This window comes from Archocentrus centrarchus, chromosome 22 (genome assembly GCF_007364275.1).
Source record: "Archocentrus centrarchus isolate MPI-CPG fArcCen1 chromosome 22, fArcCen1, whole genome shotgun sequence".
Classification (NCBI taxonomy): domain Eukaryota; kingdom Metazoa; phylum Chordata; class Actinopteri; order Cichliformes; family Cichlidae; genus Archocentrus; species Archocentrus centrarchus.
In genome coordinates, this window is record NC_044367.1 from 1,242,165 (window position 1) to 1,264,133 (window position 21,969).

At 45.0% G+C, this 21,969-nt stretch overlaps 1 protein-coding gene and 6 non-coding genes across 7 annotated transcripts; 6 read left to right on the forward strand and 1 right to left on the reverse strand.

Moving 5' to 3' along the window:
• The first annotated feature begins 6,200 nt into the window (after positions 1-6,200).
• Positions 6,201-6,340, forward strand: LOC115773147 (U4 spliceosomal RNA). The gene has a single exon (XR_004019077.1). It is a non-coding gene; the product is annotated as a U4 spliceosomal RNA (small nuclear RNA).
• Positions 6,341-11,413: 5,073 nt separating this feature from the next.
• LOC115773148 (U4 spliceosomal RNA) lies at positions 11,414-11,553 on the forward strand. The gene has a single exon (XR_004019078.1). It is a non-coding gene; the product is annotated as a U4 spliceosomal RNA (small nuclear RNA).
• Positions 11,554-12,059: 506 nt separating this feature from the next.
• Positions 12,060-12,199, forward strand: LOC115773149 (U4 spliceosomal RNA). The gene has a single exon (XR_004019079.1). It is a non-coding gene; the product is annotated as a U4 spliceosomal RNA (small nuclear RNA).
• Positions 12,200-12,850: 651 nt separating this feature from the next.
• On the forward strand, positions 12,851-12,990 carry LOC115773150 (U4 spliceosomal RNA). The gene has a single exon (XR_004019080.1). It is a non-coding gene; the product is annotated as a U4 spliceosomal RNA (small nuclear RNA).
• A 505-nt stretch (positions 12,991-13,495) lies between these two features.
• On the forward strand, positions 13,496-13,635 carry LOC115773151 (U4 spliceosomal RNA). Its single transcript, XR_004019081.1, has one exon. It is a non-coding gene; the product is annotated as a U4 spliceosomal RNA (small nuclear RNA).
• Positions 13,636-14,141: 506 nt separating this feature from the next.
• Positions 14,142-14,281, forward strand: LOC115773152 (U4 spliceosomal RNA). Its single transcript, XR_004019082.1, has one exon. It is a non-coding gene; the product is annotated as a U4 spliceosomal RNA (small nuclear RNA).
• A 1,880-nt stretch (positions 14,282-16,161) lies between these two features.
• alkbh1 (alkB homolog 1, histone H2A dioxygenase) lies at positions 16,162-21,721 on the reverse strand. Its single transcript, XM_030718865.1, has 6 exons — positions 21,584-21,721; positions 20,279-20,387; positions 19,210-19,372; positions 18,379-18,469; positions 17,985-18,178; positions 16,162-17,895 (listed from the first exon to the last, which is right to left on the reverse strand). The coding sequence occupies exons 1-6, from the start codon at positions 21,719-21,721 to the stop codon at positions 17,445-17,447; spliced, it is 1,146 nt and encodes a 381-aa protein (XP_030574725.1). The 3' UTR covers positions 16,162-17,444.
• Positions 21,722-21,969: the final 248 nt, after the last annotated feature.

Sequence of the window (21,969 nt, forward strand, 5' to 3'; positions counted from 1 at the left end):
GTTCTACTACCCAATCCTGTACCTCTCCCGGCACGGGATCCTGAACTCGACCCAGCAGGAAGTCAACAGGGAGCCTAGGTTCCCTGCCGAACATCAGCAGAAAAGGTGATTCACCTGTACTCTGATGGGGGGTACTGTTATAACAAAACAGCACATGTGGTAAACACGACGCCCAGTCCCGCTTCCGAGAAGAGGGAAGGGTGCGCAGCAAATCATGGAGGGTCCGGTTAAACCTCTCACACTGCCCATTTCCAGCTGGATGATAAGGGGTGGTACGAGATTTATCTACCTGATACAGCTCGCATAGCTGTCTGATCAGAGAACTCTCGAAGTTCCGCCCTTGGTCGGAGTGAATCCGACTAGGAACCCCGAATTTGAAGAACCATTCCTGCATCAAAATTTGGGCTACCGTAGAAGCCCGCTGATCTCGAGTGGGAACAGCAACCGTGTATTTACTGAATACATCGGTGATTACCAACACGTGTTCAAATCCATCACGAGAGGGTTCCAGGACAGTGAAGTCCATAGCCACAATCTCATTGGGTCTTGATGCTAATAGATGGCCCATGTAGCTATGTGACCCAGATCCTACCCTTTTGGCTACTTGACAGCGTTCACACCTCTGGACCCATTGCTTGATGTCAGAAGACATGCCGGGCCAGTAACAGCGCTGCCTAACCAACTCAGAAGTGCGCTCTGCACCCTGGTGTCCATGGTCATCATGCAACCATTTCAACACCTGTGACCTAAGCACTTCAGGGAGGACCAACTGCAGGCACTCCTCACCCCCGTCTGAACGCCAAGTCCGGCGACACAGCACCCCATCCCTCTCTGCCAACCGATCCCATTGCCTCAACAAAACCAGTACACGCCCAGGAGCCTGCCGTCTCTCCTCTGGAGAGGGAGGCACCTGCCGCTTCCAAAAGACCAAGAAATCCTTCAGCAAGGGGTCGTCTTCCTGCAACACCTGAAGCTCAGCAGGAGAAAGGGAAGGGAAGGCTGAGATGGCTGACTGCATGGTCAGAAGCATTGGTCCCGGACAAGGAGCCTGCTGAAGGAGAGCAGGGACCGGCAACCCAGGAACTGCAGACTCTGCCAGCTCCTGGCCAGACTCGCACTGGCGAGAGAGCGCATCAGCGTTTTTATTGCTGCGGCCTGGTCAATACTTTATCTCGAAATCAAAGAGTGCCAGTTGGGCTGCCCATCGATGTTCAAGAGCACCCAGCTTAGCCGTCTGAAGATGACTCAAGGGATTATTGTCGGTGAAGACCGTGCACTTATGACCCAGCAAGTACTCACGAAACTTTTCGGTCACGGCCCACTTGAGCGCCAGGAATTCCAGCTTCATGGAGCTGTAATTGGTCATGTTGCGCTCAGTGGGCCGCAGGCCCCGACTGGCATAAGCCACTGGCCTAACCCCATTCTCAGTTTCCTGAGAAAGAACGGCGCCCAGGCCATTATGGCTAGCATCGATCTCCAACACAAAAGGTTGTTTGAAGTCGGCATAAGCTAGCACTGGGGCTGACACCAACCGGGCCTTGAGAGCCTCAAAACTCTCCTCGCACTGTGGTGTCCAGGCTTCACCCAGAGCCCGCCCCGAACCCTTCCTTGATTTCGTGCCATCTATAGCAGCGACCAACCTATGCAGAGGGGCAGCCAACATCGCAAACCCCTCCACAAAACGGCGATAATAGCTGGCAAAGCCCAAAAAGGAACGCAAAGTGGTTACACTTGTGGGACCAGGCCACTTTGTCACTGCCTCAATCTTAGCGGGGTCTGTAGCAACTCCCTCCCTAGAAATCACATGACCCAAATACTTCACCTCTCGCTGGAAAAAGGCGCATTTCTCAAGCTTAACCTTAAGTCCCTCCTGTTGAAGTCGGGCCAAGACAACCTCTAGCCGCTGCAGGTGTTGGGATACCTTGGACGAATAGATGATAATATTATCCAAGTATAGCAGCAGCGACTGACACTGCTGGTCCCCAAACAGTCGTTGCATCAACCGCTGGAAGGTACTGGGAGCGTTGCACAGCCCAAATGGCATTCGGTTCCATTCGAACAATCCAAAGGGCGTACAAAACGCGGTCTTTGGTTTGTCTTGTTCAACAACTGGAACTTGGTTGTACCCAATGGCCAGATCGAGAGTAGAGAACCAACGAGCTCCAGCCAGTGCGTCCAGGCTCTCTTCAATACGGGGCAAGGGAAATGCGTCTTTCCTGGTCTTGCTGTTAAGCAGCCGGTAGTCTACGCACAAGCGCAGGCTACCATCTTTTTTACGGACCAGGACAATTGGAGAGGCATAAGGGCTACTACTTTCCCTAATCACCTGGGCTTCCAGAAGCTGGTTGATATGAGCCCTGACGGCCTCATAATCTGAAGGTGGGATTCGCCGGTATCATTGGCGAACAGGGGTGTCATCAAGCAGCGGTATCTCATGTGAAATGAGGGTTGTACAGCCCAAGCTGGAGAACATGGAGTTGTACCGCTGCAAACAAGACTTTACCTCCTGTTGCTCTGACCTGGTCAAGACCGACAAATCCACTTCCTCGATTTTATCCTGACAAGAAGTCGAAGCAGCCTGCGTGAAAATTGTGGCAAGGGGTCCCCGCTCCTCACTAACCCTTGCCGGGAGGCTAACAACCTCTACCTTGCTTAGCGCCCCGAGGTTAGTGCGTGGGTGCAGAAAGGCTTCGGCTGTCCCCACGTTGGTCACAGGGAGGTACACTGTACCTCTGGTCACCTGTACAAGACATGGGGAAGCAAGTAACCCAGCTGGCAATCCTGACTCCAAAGGTTCAAACAGGACAGTCTGGCCTGAAATCTGCTCCGCGCAAGTGGTGGCTACCAACTTCATAGTTCCTCCTGGGATGCATACTGTTCGGGGACCTCTTACCTTAATGGTCCCAACTGGGTCCCTTGGAACTTGCACCTCAGCCTGATGACATTGCTGCAGGGCCTCCACAACTGATTCTGGAGCCTGGGATACAGCACATGAATGAAACAAGGCTGGACCATGCTCCCCAAATAGCTCCTTGTAACACCGGCGAATAACATTCATCCCCAAGATTCCAGGGGCAGACACCACACCAGTGGGGTTCCTTTACTATCAGTACCCCACAGCCAGACATCACCTTACCACAAAGTGACACACTAAGCTCCAAATAGCCAACATAGGGAATAGCCAAGCCACTGGCAGCCCGAAGCTGTAACCACTGGCAAGACTGCAAACGCTCCTGTCCCCAGGGGGCAAAATGCTCCAGAAAGAAACTTTCAGTCACAGTAGAGACCATCGAGCCCGTATCTATTAGACATGGGACAGCTACCCCCCCTAACAAAACATTCATTGTTGGACACGATGACATTAGGTTACTCAGCCGTTTTTCTATGGAGCCTAGGGACCCCCCCCACTGAAGCGTGGCTCATCAGCTCAGTGGGCGCCAGTTTTCCGACGACTCAGCAGAAGAGCATGGGCCTACCGAGTTACCTGAATGACCAACCATTGTGCCCACGCGAACCTGGCGTGACACCCGCTCCCCATCGCACTCCCTAGCGAAATGCCCGGGTTGCTGACACCGCCTGCAAACTACCGGCCCCCTTGACACAGGCCGGCTAGGTGTCCGTGAACGTTGCAGAGACGCCACTGTCTGAGTAAGCTGCTGCAACTGTTCCTGCTGGTGTTTTAACAGCTCCCGGAGCTCACCTAGCTCTGAATTAACGGGACGGAGCGGAGCGTGACCTGAGCTACCCTGTACCCCACACTGGAAGCCACATGCTACGGGGAGTGAGTAGTGATGTTCCTGGAACCTCCCCGGGAGCCCTTCTCTCTCCCATCTAATGGCCTCTCCTCAGACCTTCAGCAAGGTGGCCCGAGGCACACGGCGAACATATTGCTTCAGTTCCCGACGCAGGGCACCATCAGCTACCTGTTCAATGAACTGGTCACGCAACAAACCCTCGGCATTGGGAACTCCATAGGGCGCACAGCGCTCTACCTGTTCCATCAGGGCCATTAATGCCAATGAAAACTCCTGCAGTGTCTCTCCCTCTTGTTGCCTCCTGGAAAAGAAAGCCTGCTGCAAGTTAATATATGATTGAGTGTTGCCATACAGTTCCCTCAGAATAGCTAGCACCTGATCTGGGTCCTCTCGCTCACTGCGAGAGCGGAACTTAATCTCTTCCCTTGCTTCCCCTTCTAAATGGTCGAAGATAAAGAAGGCCTGATCAACCCCTGAAAGGTGCCGGACGCGCATACACACCTGCACTTCCTCTATCCACTGTGAAAGACTTAGACCCGTCTTACCGTTAAACGTAGGACATTTCTGTTCCCTAGGCACAACCACCACTCGCTCCACAATGGGGCGGTGCGAACCAGAGGGAATGGAACCAAACGGGTCAAAGAGGGCAGCCGCGGCCCCATCTACTCCTACACCTTTTTCCTGAAGAAGCTGTTCCTTGTCAGCTCGCAGCTTTGCAACCAAATCTCTAAGCTGCTGTAATTCTTCCTTCATATTCAATCAAAAAAACACAGGGGGAGGGGGCAATTACCTCAACTCAAGTACACACCCACCCCTCAGACCAGATACTGCTGTCTTGCCTAAAGTCAGGAGAAAAAAAAAAAATTTTTCAGTTTATTAAAATTGCAAACAAAGAGAAAAAAAAAAATATATATGGCACAATGAATCACAGAACCAATTCTCTGCCTCCAAGGTGTATCCTGCCGACAACGCCAGAATGTGACGGTGTGGTCACAGGCCTCTTTTTGGTGTCTTAATAAATTGCTGCGACAACGCCACCGGAGGGAATTTCACCCTCAAGAAAGGATTAATCGAATAAAATTAAACACCTTAAAATATGCACAGGTTCGAAAATACACGGAGACAGAGATATAGTTCTGGACTAACAATTTCTTTATTTAACAAATAGGCACATAAAACCATAAAACCAGAAATAAAACTACAACAGTAGGTGCTCACGCAACCTCAAAATAAACAAATAAATAACCAAAAAAAAAAAAGCCAAGCTAAACTTACCAGTAGCAGGGGACCTTCACAACTAAAAGAAAAAAAGAGAATAATCACGACAATACACGCAACAATCTCACCGCAAGTGCAGCACAGCAATCGTGACCACAAAACTGGACAAAAATCCCACCACCAAGAAGGGCCCACACTGCTACTGGCTCGTCACGCTCCAATCACACCTAAAAACCAGAAATAATAAAATATAAACACAAAAATAAAAAAACACGGTGAGGTGCGACAATCGCACAAATGAGCACCTTACAACAAATTGGTAAAAAGTAAACAATAATAAAAAAACAATTCTAAAATGCCCAGTATGAGCACACACGCGCACACTGGGATTAAATGTTTTAGAAACCCACAATAGTAAAAAGAAAGGACGCCAAGCTGGATTCAAGCCCACCACTACATTACCGTCAATTCCCGTAGGATGTATCAAACCGGGGCGAAATATTTAATCCAGGCAAATCAATTAGCGAGGCGTCACAACATCTTTCTCAGGGCAGAACAGAGACCCTTCAATAACACAGTATTTCGCTAGTCAAGACAACCCTCGTTTGGCAAAACAGTCCTTGCAGGTAAAACAGTCCCCTGCAGGCAAAACAGCAGACTGGCGATCGGGGGGAAATCACTGCTGGCATGCATGAAGCATACAGCAGTAGTATTGACTGCAACGGGTGCTGATAACAGGTATTTTTAGAAACCCAGGAGTCCGGAAAGGCCGGTTTGCAGATATACCACCACGCTAAAAGTCAAGGCTCCTGTATGCGGCAGCTACACTGTCGTATTCACACCATTCAACCGGGCTGCTCTGTTGCTTCCACCCTTAGGCTAAACAGAGGAATAATCCACCTCGCAAGCTGGATGCCTTTATCATACGAGACGCCACTTTACAAATCAACCACAGGTGTGGTATGACGTCATGTAGAGAGCAAGTAAACGGAGAGAGAGAAACAAAAAAAGGAGTGATCACTCACCATAACCCAAGTCGGCCACACACATAAGGACTGTGAATCTCGTCTCCCACAGTGGATGAATGGGCGGGGCTTCCACTTAACCAACCAATCACGTGAAACATCCCCCAATTTACCCACTCATTACTTGCATCAATCATTTGTGCACCATCAGTGTTGTGAGTGTCGATTGATACTCACATTAAAGATTGTAAAGGTGCAGATTATTCTTGTGCAGAGGCAATTTCATAGTCTATGAAGTTTTACTGAGACGTGATTATTGCTGATTGAAAACTTTACCCAATTCCCGCCTTGATGACTTGAGATACAGTCAGCTATGGCAATTTTTGTGAGTCTCCCAAGAGACTGTAATGTGTTTGAATGGTAAGCTGTCAGTTTGTCTATTTGATCTCTTTATCTGTCTTTTCTGTTGAGGAAACATTCTCGGTTCTTGAGTTTTGTATTGCAAAATGACTGTAATTTTGGACTCAATCCAGACCTGGATTGAGAAGCATCAGCATTCAACTCCAAAGAGACTTTGGAGTTCAATGTTGGAACCATTACAGGTGATCCAAGGTATAAATGATGGACCTTATGCTATTAGGACAACTCTTGGCTGGACTGTAAATGGACCATTGGGAGGAGAAAATGGAGATGAAATGGATGTTGCAACAGTCAGTAGGATTTCAGTTTTGACCCTGGACGAGCTTTGGAAGCAGCAGTTTAAGAATGATTTCCCAGAATGTAAACATGATGAACAACTTGCTTTGTCTATAGAAGACCAAAAATTTATGAAAGTGGTGTCAGAATCAGCTACCCTTGTGGATGGCCATTATCAGATAGCATTGCCACTGAAAGGGACTCAGTTGAATATGCCAAACAACAGAAAGATTGTTGAGCAACGTACTTTGAATTTAACAAGGAGGTTTAAGAAGGATCCCTTGTTTCAACAACACTACACCAACTTTATGAATGACATCATTTCAAAAGGGTTTGCAGAGCAAGTGTCTGAAGATGAACTGGCACGCAGTGATGGGAGATTATGGTATATCCCACATCATGGTGTGTATCACCCTCAGAAGGGTAAGATTCGTGTGGTGTTTGACTGTGGAGCTACCTTTCAGTCAGCTTCACTTAATGCTGAACTCATGCAGGGACCAGATCTCACTAGCTCTTTGATAGGAGTTGTAACTAGGTTCAGAAAGGAGCCAGTGGTGATTGCAGCAGACATTGAGTCCATGTACCATCAGGTCAGGGTGCCAGTTGAGGACATGGATTTGTTGCGTTTCTTGTGGTGGCCCAATGGAGACATCACGCAGGAGTTAGTCGACTTCAGAATGCGAGTGCATCTCTTTGGTGCAACTTCTTCACCAAGTGTTGCCAACTTTGCCTTGAGGAAATGTGCAGAAGACAATAAGGAGCAGTATGATCAACAGACTGTCGATAAACTTCTATGCTGTTTTTATGTGGATGATTGTCTTGTGTCAGTAGCAAGTGAAAGGGAGGCAGTCGTGCTCTACCATGACCTTGTTTCCATTTGCTCTAAAGGCGGGTTTAGACTGACAAAATGGATGAGCAATCGGCGTGCAGTTGTGGCTGCCATACCAGAGGCACAAAGGGCACAAGGCATGAAGGATTTGGATTTGGAAAATGGTTTGTTGCCAGTGGAAAGGGTACTGGGTGTGCAATGGTGCATTCAGTCTGACACTTTTAAGTTCAAGATTATGGTGCAAGACAGACCTCTAACACGAAGGGGAATTCTTTCTGTCATCAGTTCAATTTACGATCCTCTGGGTATTCTGAGCCCCATTGTCCTGTCTGCAAAGATCATCTTGCAAAGGTTGTCTAGACGTGAGCTGGGTTGGGATGATCCCATACCACCATCAGCTGAACATGAGTGGAGGAATTGGCTGGACGAGCTTCGTCAGTTGGAACAGTTTCAGGTGGCTAGGTGTCTTAAACCGTCAGACTTTGGTGATGTCATTACAGCACAATTGTATCATTTTTCAGATGCAAATGAAGATGGTTACGGTGCAGTGACTTACCTGCTGTTGCAAAGTATTCGTTCACAAGTGCATAGTGCCTTTATTATGGGAAAATCTAGGGTGGCACCTCTGAAGTCAGTGACAGTACCTCGCATGGAACTGACAGCTGCTACTTTAGCAAGTCGTATGGATTCTTTTTGGAAACAGGAGTTGCACATGGACCTTCAGCAGTCAGTGTTTTGGACAGATAGTACTACTGTTTTGAAGTACATTAACAATGAGACATTAAGGTTTCGTACCTTTGTTGCAAACAGGGTCTTAGAGATTCTAAAAGTGTCACACCCTTCTCAATGGAGGTATGTCAACACTTCAAGCAATCCAGCAGATGTAGCTTCTAGGGGTTTGAAGATAGATGTTTTCTTGAGGACGAAGACCTGGCTCTCAGGACCATCTTATCTTCTGCAGCCTGAACAGGAATGGCCTGTAAATCCAGATTGTCTGACTGAACCTTTGGTGAATGATCCAGAGATGAGAATCAGTATGGTAGCAAATGCCCTACATTGTTCTAATGCAATGGATGTAATTATGAGTTTAATGGAGTACTTCTCCTCATGGACTCGATTGAGAAGGGCAGTAGCTTGGATCTTGAGGTTTAAGACTTTGTTCTTGCAACTTTGTCGGAAAAGGAAGGAGTTGGATTTGGTTTCTGCCCAACCTGAGTCAGTAAATCAAGCTAAAGGTCAAGCTTTTGGAAGTCTGCTAACAGTAGATGAGCTGACAAATGCTGAGAATGAAATAATTAAGTTCTGCCAGAAAACAGCATATTCTGATGAACTTGCATGTTTGCAGAGTGGTAGAAACGTCAAAAGGAAAAGTCATATCTTTAGGCTTTCTCCTGTGGTAAAGGATGGGATTCTCAGAGTTGGTGGACGGTTATCTAGGGCACTGATGCCAGAAGAGACAAAACATCCGATCATACTGGAGAAAGGATTGCATATAACAGATCTACTGTTGAGGCACATACATCATGAAGTGGGTCATGGCGGACGTAATTACATGTTGTCAAGATTACGCCAAAAATATTGGATTCCAGGTGCAAGTACAGCAATAAGAAAAATTCTTTCAAAATGTGTAATTTGTCGTCGGCTACAAGCAATTCCAGTGTGTCAAAAAATGGCAGATTTGCCTACAGACAGGGTATACCCTGATGAAGCTCCATTCACTAGAGTTGGAGTAGATTAATTTGGACCATTTGAAGTCAAAAGCCGAAGGAACAGAGTGAAAAGGTATGGAGTGATCTTTACTTGTTTAGCTATAAGAGCTGTTCATATTGAGGTAGCAACATCATTGGACACGGATTCTTTCATCAATGCATTGCGACGATTCATAGCAAGACGGGGCCAGGTTCAAGAGATGAGGGCTGATAACGGTACCAATTTCATTGGAGGAGAACGAGAGTTGAGAGAAGCTTTGGAAGGATGGAATCATGGGCAGATCCATGATTACCTTCTTCAGAAGGGCATCAAGTGGCTTTTTAACCCTCCAACAGGATCACATCATGGAGGCTCTTGGGAAAGGTTGATAAGATCTATAAGGAAGGTTCTCAACTCCACATTTAAGCTGCAGACCCTGGATGAGGATGGATTCCACACTGCTCTTTGTGAGGTGGAAGCTATTTTGAATGGACGTCCGATTACTAAGGCATCTACGGATCCTAATGACTTGGAAGCATTAACTCCAAATCATCTATTGCTATTGAAGACCTTTCCGGTATTACCACCTGGAGAGTTTCAAAGGGATGACATTTATGTTCGTCGTCGTTGGAGACAGGTTCAGTATATGGCTGACTTGTTTTGGAAGAGATGGTCTAAGGAGTATTTACTTCAGCTGCAGGAACGGCATAAATGGAGTGGCATCAAGCGCAACATGGTGGTGGGAGACGTTGTGCTTATCATTGATGAGACTTCTCCTCGCAATTCCTGGCTTATGGGGAGAATCATTCAGACTTTCACAGATGAGAGAGGATTTGTGCGACGCTTAAAAATCAAGACCAAGACTAACTGTTTGGACAGGCCTATAACGAAAGTCTGTTTGCTATTGGAGGCAGATGTATGACGTTCTATTGAAGAGATGATCTAGATAGTGTGCTGACAACTTAGACTGACAGACTTGCAGAACATTGTTTAGTTTGGCCATAGGGTGGAACCCTTGGTTTAAACTTTGAACTTTACTTATTTTTATTTAGGTGTGATAAATTTTGAATCAGCATGTGTGGTATCTAGAATGTATAGTTTTATGGTTTATAATTATTACATTGTGTAATAATTAGGGGCTGGGATGTAAGAGCCATATACAACTCAGTTGGTTTTATGGTGAATTTACGGTGTTGCATGTTTATGCCTGGGATTACGGCAGGCACGTAGGTCACGTGGGAGGTGTTTGGTTAATGGGTAGGAAATATAATCACCTGGTCACCGGTGTGTCAGCATGGAGTATCGGTGAGTAGGAAGAGTGTATTTTTGTTGACCGCTTTCTAAGCACTTTCTTCACGCTTTCTATGTGATGCCTCGCTTTGTATGGAGTGCCATGAAGTAGCCTGCATATGCTTGGGCTTGACTGCTGTGTGGAAGCTCGGAACATACAAATAAACATCTTGAAGTGCAATGTGGGAGCTGAATTGTTTGTGATCAATTAAGAGCGAGTCAGCGGTGCAGTACTCCCTGCTCAAAGGTGTAGGGGCAAATGGTGGTGGAGTCGCTACACAACAGTCAGCTATGGCAATTTTTGTGAGTCTCCCAAGAGACTGTAATGTGTTTGAATGGTAAGCTGTCAGTTTGTCTATTTGATCTCCTGATCTATCTTTTCTGTTGAGGAAACATTCTCGGTTCTTGAGTTTTTATTGCAAAATGACTGCAGTTTTGGACTCAATCCAGACCTGGATTGAGAAGCTTTAGCATTCAGCTCCAAAGAGACTTTGGAGTTTAATGTTAGTCTTTGTAGTTCAATGTTAGGTTGTGGGTGTGTCATTTGAGGATTTCTTGATCTGTCTCTTGTGTTGAGGAACAGTGTCAGTGGATTTAGGTTTCAGAAGCATCATCGTATTGCTGTGTTGCTCTTGCCAAATAGACACTCAAGGAAACTTTGTAATATGTTTGAATGGTAAGCTGGCAGTTTGTCTGTATTTGATTTCCAGATCTGTCTTTTCTGTTGAGGAAAGTGGATTTAGGTTTCAGAAGCAAAGTCATAATTCTCCGTTGCTCTTGCCAAATAGACACATAAGGACTGTGAATCTCGTCTCCTACAGTGGATGAATGGGCGGGGCTTCCATTTAACCAACCAATCACGTGAAACATCCCCCACTATACCCGGTCATTACTTGCATCAATCATTTGTGCACCATCAGTGTTGTGAGTGTTGATTGATACTCACCTTAAAGATTGTAAAGGTACTGGTTATTCTTGTGCAGAGGCAATTTCATAGTCTATGAAGTTTTACTGAGACGTGATTATTGCTGATTGAAAACTTAACCCAATTCCCGCCTTGATGACTTGAGATACAGTCAGCTATGGCAATTTTTGTGAGTCTCCCAAGAGACTGTAATGTGTTTGAATGGTAAGCTGTCAGTTTGTCTATTTGATCTCCTGATCTGTCTTTTCTGTTGAGGAAACATTCTCGGTTCTTGAGTTTTTATTGCAAAATGACTGCAGTTTTGGACTCAATCCAGACCTGGATTGAGAAGCATTAGCATTCAACTCCAAAGAGACTTTGGAGTTTAATGTTAGTCTTTGTAGTTTAATGTTAGGTTGTGGGTGTGTCATTTGAGGATTTCTTGATCTGTCTCTTCTGTTGAGGAACAGTCTCAGTGGATTTAGGTTTCAGAAGCAAAGTCATAATTCTCCGTTGCTCTTGCCAAATAGACACATAAGGACTGTGAATCTCGTCTCCTACAGTGGATGAATGGGCGGGGCTTCCATTTAACCAACCAATCACGTGAAACATCCCCCAATTTACCTGGTCATTACTTGCATCAATCATTTGTGCACCATCAGTGTTGTGAGTGTTGATTGATACTCACCTTAAAGATTGTAAAGGTACTGGTTATTCTTGTGCAGAGGCAATTTCATAGTCTATGAAGTTTTACTGAGACGTGATTATTGCTGATTGAAAACTTAACCCAATTCCCGCCTTGATGACTTGAGATACAGTCAGCTATGGCAATTTTTGTGAGTCTCCCAAGAGACTGTAATGTGTTTGAATGGTAAGCTGTCAGTTTGTCTATTTGATCTCCTGATCTATCTTTTCTGTTGAGGAAACATTCTCGGTTCTTGAGTTTTTATTGCAAAATGACTGCAGTTTTGGACTCAATCCAGACCTGGATTGAGAAGCTTTAGCATTCAGCTCCAAAGAGACTTTGGAGTTTAATGTTAGTCTTTGTAGTTCAATGTTAGGTTGTGGGTGTGTCATTTAAGGATTTCTTGATCTGTCTCTTGTGTTGAGGAACAGTGTCAGTGGATTTAGGTTTCAGAAGCATCATCGTATTGCTGTGTTGCTCTTGCCAAATAGACACTCAAGGAAACTTTGTAATATGTTTGAATGGTAAGCTGGCAGTTTGTCTTCATTTGATTTCCAGATCTGTCTTTTCTGTTGAGGAAAGTGGATTTAGGTTTCAGAAGCAAAGTCATAATTCTCCGTTGCTCTTGCCAAATAGACACATAAGGACTGTGAATCTCGTCTCCTACAGTGGATGAATGGGCGGGGCTTCCATTTAACCAACCAATCACGTGAAACATCCCCCAATTTACCTGGTCATTACTTGCATCAATCATTTGTGCACCATCAGTGTTGTGAGTGTTGATTGATACTCACCTTAAAGATTGTAAAGGTACTGGTTATTCTTGTGCAGAGGCAATTTCATAGTCTATGAAGTTTTACTGAGACGTGATTATTGCTGATTGAAAACTTAACCCAATTCCCGCCTTGATGACTTGAGATACAGTCAGCTATGGCAATTTTTGTGAGTCTCCCAAGAGACTGTAATGTGTTTGAATGGTAAGCTGTCAGTTTGTCTATTTGATCTCCTGATCTATCTTTTCTGTTCAGCAACATTCTCGGTTCTTGAGTTTTTATTGCAAAATGACTGCAGTTTTGGACTCAATCCAGACCTGGATTGAGAAGCTTTAGCATTCAACTCCAAAGAGACTTTGGAGTTTAATGTTAGTCTTTGTAGATTAATGTTAGGTTGTGGGTGTGTCATTTGAGGATTTCTTGATCTGTCTCTTCTGTTGAGGAAAGTTCTCAGTGGATTTAGGTTTCAGAAGCAAAGTCATAATTCTCCGTTGCTCTTGCCAAATAGACACATAAGGACTGTGAATCTCGTCTCCTACAGTGGATGAATGGGCGGGGCTTCCATTTAACCAACCAATCACGTGAAACATCCCCCAATTTACCTGGTCATTACTTGCATCAATCATTTGTGCACCATCAGTGTTGTGAGTGTTGATTGATACTCACCTTAAAGATTGTAAAGGTACTGGTTATTCTTGTGCAGAGGCAATTTCATAGTCTATGAAGTTTTACTGAGACGTGATTATTGCTGATTGAAAACTTAACCCAATTCCCGCCTTGATGACTTGAGATACAGTCAGCTATGGCAATTTTTGTGAGTCTCCCAAGAGACTGTAATGTGTTTGAATGGTAAGCTGTCAGTTTGTCTATTTGATCTCCTGATCTATCTTTTCTGTTGAGGAAACATTCTCGGTTCTTGAGTTTTTATTGCAAAATGACTGCAGTTTTGGACTCAATCCAGACCTGGATTGAGAAGCTTTAGCATTCAACTCCAAAGAGACTTTGGAGTTTAATGTTAGTCTTTGTAGTTCAATGTTAGGTTGTGGGTGTGTCATTTGAGGATTTCTTGATCTGTCTTTTCTGTTGAGGAAAGTTCTCAGTGGATTTAGGTTTCAGAAGCAAAGTCATAATTCTCCGTTGCTCTTGCCAAATAGACACATAAGGACTGTGAATCTCGTCTCCTACAGTGGATGAATGGGCGGGGCTTCCATTTAACCAACCAATCACGTGAAACATCCCCCAATTTACCTGGTCATTACTTGCATCAATCATTTGTGCACCATCAGTGTTGTGAGTGTTGATTGATACTCACCTTAAAGATTGTAAAGGTACTGGTTATTCTTGTGCAGAGGCAATTTCATAGTCTATGAAGTTTTACTGAGACGTGATTATTGCTGATTGAAAACTTAACCCAATTCCCGCCTTGATGACTTGAGATACAGTCAGCTATGGCAATTTTTGTGAGTCTCCCAAGAGACTGTAATGTGTTTGAATGGTAAGCTGTCAGTTTGTCTATTTGATCTCCTGATCTATCTTTTCTGTTGAGGAAACATTCTCGGTTCTTGAGTTTTTATTGCAAAATGACTGCAGTTTTGGACTCAATCCAGACCTGGATTGAGAAGCTTTAGCATTCAGCTCCAAAGAGACTTTGGAGTTTAATGTTAGTCTTTGTAGTTCAATGTTAGGTTGTGGGTGTGTCATTTGAGGATTTCTTGATCTGTCTCTTGTGTTGAGGAACAGTGTCAGTGGATTTAGGTTTCAGAAGCATCATCATATTGCTGTGTTGCTCTTGCCAAATAGACACTCAAGGAAACTTTGTAATATGTTTGAATGGTAAGCTGGCAGTTTGTCTTTATTTGATTTCCAGATCTGTCTTTTCTGTTGAGGAAAGTGGATTTAGGTTTCAGAAGCAAAGTCATAATTCTCCGTTGCTCTTGCCAAATAGACACATAAGGACTGTGAATCTCGTCTCCCACAGTGGATGAATGGGCGGGGCTTCCACTTAACCAACCAATCACGTGAAACAGCCCCCAATTTACCTGGTCATTACTTGCATCAATCATTTGTGCACCATCAGTGTTGTGAGTGTTGTTATGGTCTTTTGCCTTGGCTAGTGCTTGTATATTCGCTTGCTTGCTCTCCTGGATTTTGTTGGGTTTGACTTGCTCTGCTGTTTGTGTATGCTGGACATTGCTGACTTTTTTTGAGGGTCCAATGGAGATTATCTTGGACAAGTATCTTAAGGACTAGCTGTTAAAAGTAGCAGATCATTATGGGATTGAAATTTCTGACAAAAGGTAGAAGCATACTGTCAAAAGTATCTTCAAATTTAAGTGACAAAGGTGTGTTGCCTGTTGTTCAGGCAGAGGAGCTTGTCTCCCCTATTTTTGCTGGATGTGTCTCAGGTTTGGGTACTGGGCCGACATTTGAACAGCAAAAGGAATTGCTCATGTTGCAGCTAGTGTATGAAGGAGATAGATAGTCTCCAAATAGACCTTTTTGTACTCGCTTGTAATCTGCTGTTGAGTCTCTTACATTGCTGGAATTAACAGCACAGTTTAGAATAATGAAAATTTGTCATCAGGAATACCTGTTTGATCAGTCACATTCATACCACTTTGATTTGTGACAAACTGAAGCAATTTCCATGTCTCCTTCATTAGGCTGTGGGACTGGAAGCTTTAATGTTTCAGAATTCTGATGTGGAGCCATCACCTTAGAAATAAACAGCAGCAATGAGCGAGACTCAGCCGAAAAATAATTTTGTGCAGATTCATAATAAAAAATAAAATAAAAAATACATTTAAAACAAATTAATAAATTATGGGTATTTTTTCCTAAATTAGATATGTAAATAGTTTTATATTGTTGTTTAATTTGTACAGCCCTTTGTGCTGTAGTTTATTAAATAACAACTTTGTGCTGTAGAGAAAGTCGTTATTTAACAAATTACAAGACTGGTGGTTAGCACTACTGCCTCACAGTTAAATACCACCTGGGTCCAGTTCCACCTTGGTCTGGGCCTCTCTCTCTCACTGTGTGGAGTTTGCATGTTCTCCGCATGTGTGGGTGGGGTTTTCCCCGGGTACTCCAGTTTCCTCCCACAGTCCAAAGACATGCACTTACTGGGGTTAGGTTAATTGACCACTCTAAATTGCCCATAGGTGTGAATGAGAGAGCAAATGTGAGTATAGATGGTTGTCTGTTGTTCTGTGTACCCTGCCTCTCACCCCATGTCATCTGGATAGGCTCCTGTGACCCTGAACAGGATAAGTGGATGGATGGCTGAACACTGAAAGTTGAAGAGATTTAAACAAAACATATCTGCCATGAGGACAGGACGGGGTTATTTTCTGTGTCACCTTTAATCTATTTACCAACAGTCACACTACAAAGCATCAAGAAATGATACAACATGAGCACAAGATGCATTTACACAACAAATGAAATGTCCTCCGTGTTTCAACATGAACGTCAGGCTTTGTTTAATGATTGAGAAAAACTGCAGAAGCTTCTCATGAAGAAGATTCAGTGAATTGTTATTGTACAAGAACATATTTGGTAAAAAAAAAAAAATCAAATATTAATAAATGTTTGATGCTTGCCTGCTTTACTTGACTTTAATGTTCTCAGAGCAGGAGGGGCTCATTTAAACAAGGATTTTGGGTGTCTTGGCTCTCCACTCCTGGCACTCTCAGTCTGAGTAACCTGAACTCAACAGTCTCAGGTGGCTGGTTTTACTGCCCTCTTGTTTCTTCTGCTGTTAGTGAGTGCAAATCATACAACAGAAAAACTACGTCCCCTCCACTCTGGCTCTGGATTATTTTCCTCAGATCATCACCGATGTGAAGTTTTCTGATCTGAATTAGTTCATCATATTTGTGAGGGCTGGGCGTGTCATATCTCACAGTGTTAAACATCATTTTAACGCTGACTAACCAGGTTAGCACAGATCCAAGGCTACATTCACACTGCAGCCTGAAGTGACCCAATTCCGATTTTTTGTGAAATACGATTTTTTTGTGCAGTCGTTCACATTTCCAAATATATGGATGTGATGAACAGCATGTGAACAGCGTGTGTGTGAACAGCAGACGAACCTGAAAGTGTCCCGCATGCGCAGTAGAGGACGCGATAACATCACATGTAGCGAGCGTGCTCAATGTTTGCGGAAGTCACATGTTTTCCTTCCCGCGTCCACGTAACGCAGAATAGTGACGTTTGTTGAGTATCAATGACATGCAGGTCGGATAAATGCGACCTGGCCGTACGCACACAGGTCGCATTTGAAAAGATCGGATAGGTATCAGATTTAGGACCATATATGCAAGTGGCCTGGGTCGCATTTGAAAAAAATCGGATTTGTGTTGTTCAGACTGGCACGAAAAGATCGGATACAGGTCGCATGAGGGTGAAAAAAATCGGTTTTGGGTCACGTCAGGCTGCAGTGTGAACGTAGCCCAAATGTTCTCTCCTAATTTGGGTCGTATCTCACCTCTGGCAACATTTCCATGCTAATCCACTCGTAAAGCCTTAAACAAACAAACCAAATAACCAGTCACAAACCCTCCTTCATGGAGGTGAACTGCCAGTGCAAAGGAGCTCTCTGGTGCAAAGTCTAAAAGTCCTCTGAGTGTGTTTCATGTCTCTACTGTATCAGCAGAGTCACTGCTGCTCCTCTTCCTCTTTCCACTCTCTCCGTCTGCCTCTCCATCATTGTACCCATCCTTCTGTCCTGCACCTGTTCTTTGGTAAGAAGAGGGAGTTTCTGGAAATTTCTGCCCAGGTGCCAGCACCTGTCTGATGGTCACATTCACTCTGGAGCTCTGGATGTACCTGGAACAGACGGCCCAGTCCTCTTCGGACACCGGCTCCAGCACAGAGCCGTCCTGCAGGGACGAGGCCGGACCACAGTCTCCCTTCTCTAAGGCCAAATGGCCCGGAGGTGCGGGGAGGATGCGTGGGACTGCATGGTACAAAAGGCGGCTCGGGCCAGACATCACCATCACATCCCCACTGTGCATGAGCATTGCTGTGGGGGGGTCCTGTCTGCAGGGTCCGCCCAAGAGGAAGATGGCTGACTGACCAAAACTGTTAGAAATAACATGGAAACAGGAAGCTGAAACATTTCTTTCCAATAATAACACTCTGACCTGATAGTGAAAACAGGAGCTTCTCACCTGAATGACAGCAGCGGCCGAGTGTGATCCAGCTCCGATTCGTCCACATGGATCCCCAGAGAAGAGTCCGATCGGTAGTAGTTGAGGATTCCTGCCTCCGAGATGAAGCCAGGGAAACCACAGGCAGCCGTGATGTGGACAGACAGATGGTGGAGGTCACGTGGGAAAGGCGTGTGATTGCTGGCAGAGTACGTCTGCAAACAGAACAGCAGAAATGAGGTCAAGAAACAACGTGAAGATGAAGTGCATCATAACGGACTGCGGGTCATTAGAAAAATGATTTTTAACAACTCCTGCAGCCAGTAAGTGAACTTTGAAATAATCATTTTGATTTCTGTTCAAGGTCAGGAGCTGATCTGCAGGACCGCGAAGCAGAGCTCGCTGTGACGGTCACCTTTGTGTCCCAGTTGTAATGATAGCCCAGAGTGACCCAGCGCAGCCTCTCCAGGAGAGTCTTCGCTTCTCTTTTTCCAGCCAGAGCAAATCTGTGGATCACACACATTACAGAGGGATGGGTACCAGAATTCAGGAGCTGCTGCTCTCCTCTAATCACGTGATGCCCACACAGTTTGTTCAAAGCTCTGACAGCAGCTGAACTTCCCAAACCCGCAAGCATCAGTGGACTTTAAAATAGCACCACCTGCTGGTTGGCAATGAAATATTTACATCTACAAAATGCAGCATTCGTGCACTGAGGATGACCTGAACTGTTTATTATTCAGTTAAATAAGATGCCAAGATTTGGAGCTGCTCAAAGGGTTAGTTTGTTCTCCTGACACAAACAATAAACTGTTTCATCACTTTTGCCATTTTACTGTTTTTACAGCAGAATGTCACAAAAAGCAGCCGCTCAATGCCGACATTCATCCAAAGGTCAGGTTACAGAAACTTGCCAACATCAGAGGAACATTTTAGGACAAAAAGCTGCAAAACAGTCAAACAGTTTAGTGGAACAAACCAAGTGGTTTGAAAATCAGCTGTAAACTCAGAGTTCTGATGAGTTTACAGCTGATTACCTCTGCACACGTACCTTCATTAAGAGGTGCAGATACACCTGAGCAATATGACAGGTACATCGTCCTCCCAGTGATGCATGTGTTGGTAGTTTTTCTCTGGCTCTTTGGACTCAGTGGTCATTCTTTATCTGACTGTTTACCTGGCATTAGGCGGCCCAGCTCCCCTTGGGCTGTGACCTGTACAGCATGTAGATATCTGTGAGACTCACCTGAGGCTGTGAACACTCTTGCCCCAGATGTCCTGGGTCTCTGAGGAGGGCATGTGCATGTCCAGGTTGCAGATATTTGGTTTCTGGGGGTAGATCTTCAGACACTGTCTGAGCCAGAAAGGCTGCGCACCGCACAGGAATGGATTAGAGATGAAGATGAACCCTGAACAAAGAAGAGCAAAGCGCTGAGTCACAGGAAGTCGACTGTCATTAGAGCGACCTCATGATAACCCAGAGAACTAAACACACATTAAACCCATTTTAATCTCAACTAGGTGAAAAATCTCTAAAGAAGCTCATTTGTTCACTCTCACAGAAGCTTTGAGCGCCTTTCAGAGGCTCGCATTTATTTTTTAACTTTACAGATTGTATGCTCCTGGAGACCAGGGGCAGCTGTGCATTTACTAAAAATCATTCAGATGACTCATGTAGGTTTCATAACTGCCAAAGCCATCCACTGGGACACACAGGCAGGCTGGTTCTGGCCCCCGGGCCGCATGTTTGACCCCGTGATACACAGGACAGTGAATAAGCTCTGATGTAGAGCGTCATCATCATCATCAGTGTTAGGCAGCTTTGAGTCCTCACTGAAACATGTTGCTGGCAAGTCCAAATGAGCAGATTTCTCAGTTTCAGCTGAAAACCAACTCAAACAAACTTATAGAACTAATTAAATGTGCAGAAAACGAGCTCCAGGGTGGCCCAGTGGGTGAGCAGGTGACTGTGTACACCGTATGGCCATGGCGCAGGCGGCCGGCGTTTGTGTCTAACCTGTGCCCCCCCCCCACTTTCCTGTTTATCGTCATTGTTCGCTGTCCAAGAAAAAAAATGTTTTTAAAAAAGTTTCAGTCTCTGTCGCTTTGGTCAAATCAGCAGAACCAACACTGCGGCGTTCATAACGAACCTCTGAGCTAAACTGGAGCGAGCAATCTGCTCTGGAAATTCACAAACAGCCTCTGAGAACTGAAGCAGCGCTAAAATCTTTCTCACACGCTTCAAGTTTTAGCCGTCAGATACTCATTTTCTCTCAAAGTAAAAACTTTATTGAAACGCAGATGTGAGCATTTACCTGGGTGTCCCCGCAGGCCGAAGGCTCGCCACTCTCTGACGGGCTGTAATCCGACTCTGCTGGCTTCCACGTCGCTCACTGCTGCAGGGTCAAGGTTAACTGGAACAATCTACATACACACACACACAGCAATAATTATCAGGGGTGTAAAATCCTTTTAGTACCAACCAATAGAAAAGCAGCCTGAGACGTCTCAGCTTTTCCTCATTCAGCTGACACTGATGCTGTAAATCTGATGACCGTCTCTTTGATCTGTTAACATCCAGCTGTGGGGTCTTGATTTATGTGTGCATTTAACTGCATCCTGGGATTACAGTTACTCTGACAGGACAAAATCTTGACCAATCAGACTGGGTCCACTGATGGACTTGTGACATCAGTCAGACTGATCCAGGTGAGCTGCAGGTCAGACTGCACGTGTTTGTAGATTTAAAGTGTGGGGGACCATCACAGCCTCATACATTAAATCCATCGGCGCAATTGATCATTGATCGGTACTTCTATAGCTTCATCCAGGTGAGTTTGATTTACACAGAAAGACCTGCAGGTGAGGGTGGTGCATCAATTTATATAGCACTTTGCATACAATAAAGATGCAACTCAAAGTGCTACACATGTTAAAAATAGAAAAAAGAAAAACATGCATCCCCTTCACTACACCCCCATCTGCCCTCTGTCCCTACACCCCCACCTAGACATGTGGGTGTCTACCCAGGTCCACTCATACAGTACTAAAAGAATAAAATGTATCAATAAATAAATGAATAAAACTATAGAAACCTTAAAAAGCCAAACTGAAGTCTTGCTCTGACACCCTCACTCTTTCACTCGATCAACACACACACACACACACACACACACACACACACACACACACACACACACACACAGCTGTCCTGTCGCCCTTCTCCTACCAGCACAACAATGTGATGGAGGACATTCACCCGTGGGAGAGATTCATAGATTTTTATTTAGAGCTTGATCTAAACGATAAACACAAAATAAAAGCTCAAGTTGTGTGTGTGTGTGTGTGTGTGTGTGTGTGAATGAATGAGTGAGGGCATCAGTGCGAGACAGTCAGTCAGGTTCATTCCATCATGCCTGTACAGTTTTAGCGTTGGTACGGCCGACGGTAACCGCTGGATTATGAATTAAAAACAACTTTTGCTGGCACACTGTTCAGTGCTTCACAAAAGCTTCATTTGCCCATCACTACCGCACAGCAATCTTCACACACACACAATTGTACCCCCCGGGCTCCACCTGTAGGGCTCACTGACGGAGGAGGAGGAGCTCTGCTCTCACCTGCTCACTCGGGGCACACCTGGAGAAGTCAATCACCTTGCTGAAGTCAGGTGGGGGGCTTCGCCTCCTGTAAAACTTGAAAATTTTCCGAAACGCGTCCTCTCCACTCTCCACCGCGGAGGCTGCCATCTTAGCCATGACGTCACTGGCCTCTGCCACTTGCTCCGGAAGTTAAAAAAAAAAGAAAAATTATAAACTGCGTGCGTGAGGAGACTGAAGGCAGAGGTCACGCTCAAAGACATACGTATGTATATATGTATATATACATAGACTACATACGTATGTATAAATTTCTGTGATCACGCTGGTAACTTGTTAAGTCACGTGATCAAAGCTGCATTTGTTGAACCTCAGAAATTATTCCATAAAATGATTTTCGATCCTTG

What these genes read in the sequence shown, in the direction of transcription:
- alkbh1 (XM_030718865.1), bottom strand. Translation starts at nt 21,721, where the DNA reads ATGGCTAAGATGGCAGCCTCCGCGGTGGAGAGTGGAGAGGACGCGTTT. An exon ending in AAGAGTGTTCACAGCCTCAG is followed by an intron (nt 18,470 to 19,209) that starts GTGAGTCTCACA and finishes TGTGATCCACAG; the next exon opens with ATTTGCTCTGGCTGGAAAAA. An exon ending in ATTACAACTGGGACACAAAG is followed by an intron (nt 18,179 to 18,378) that starts GTGACCGTCACA and finishes TTCTGTTTGCAG; the next exon opens with ACGTACTCTGCCAGCAATCA.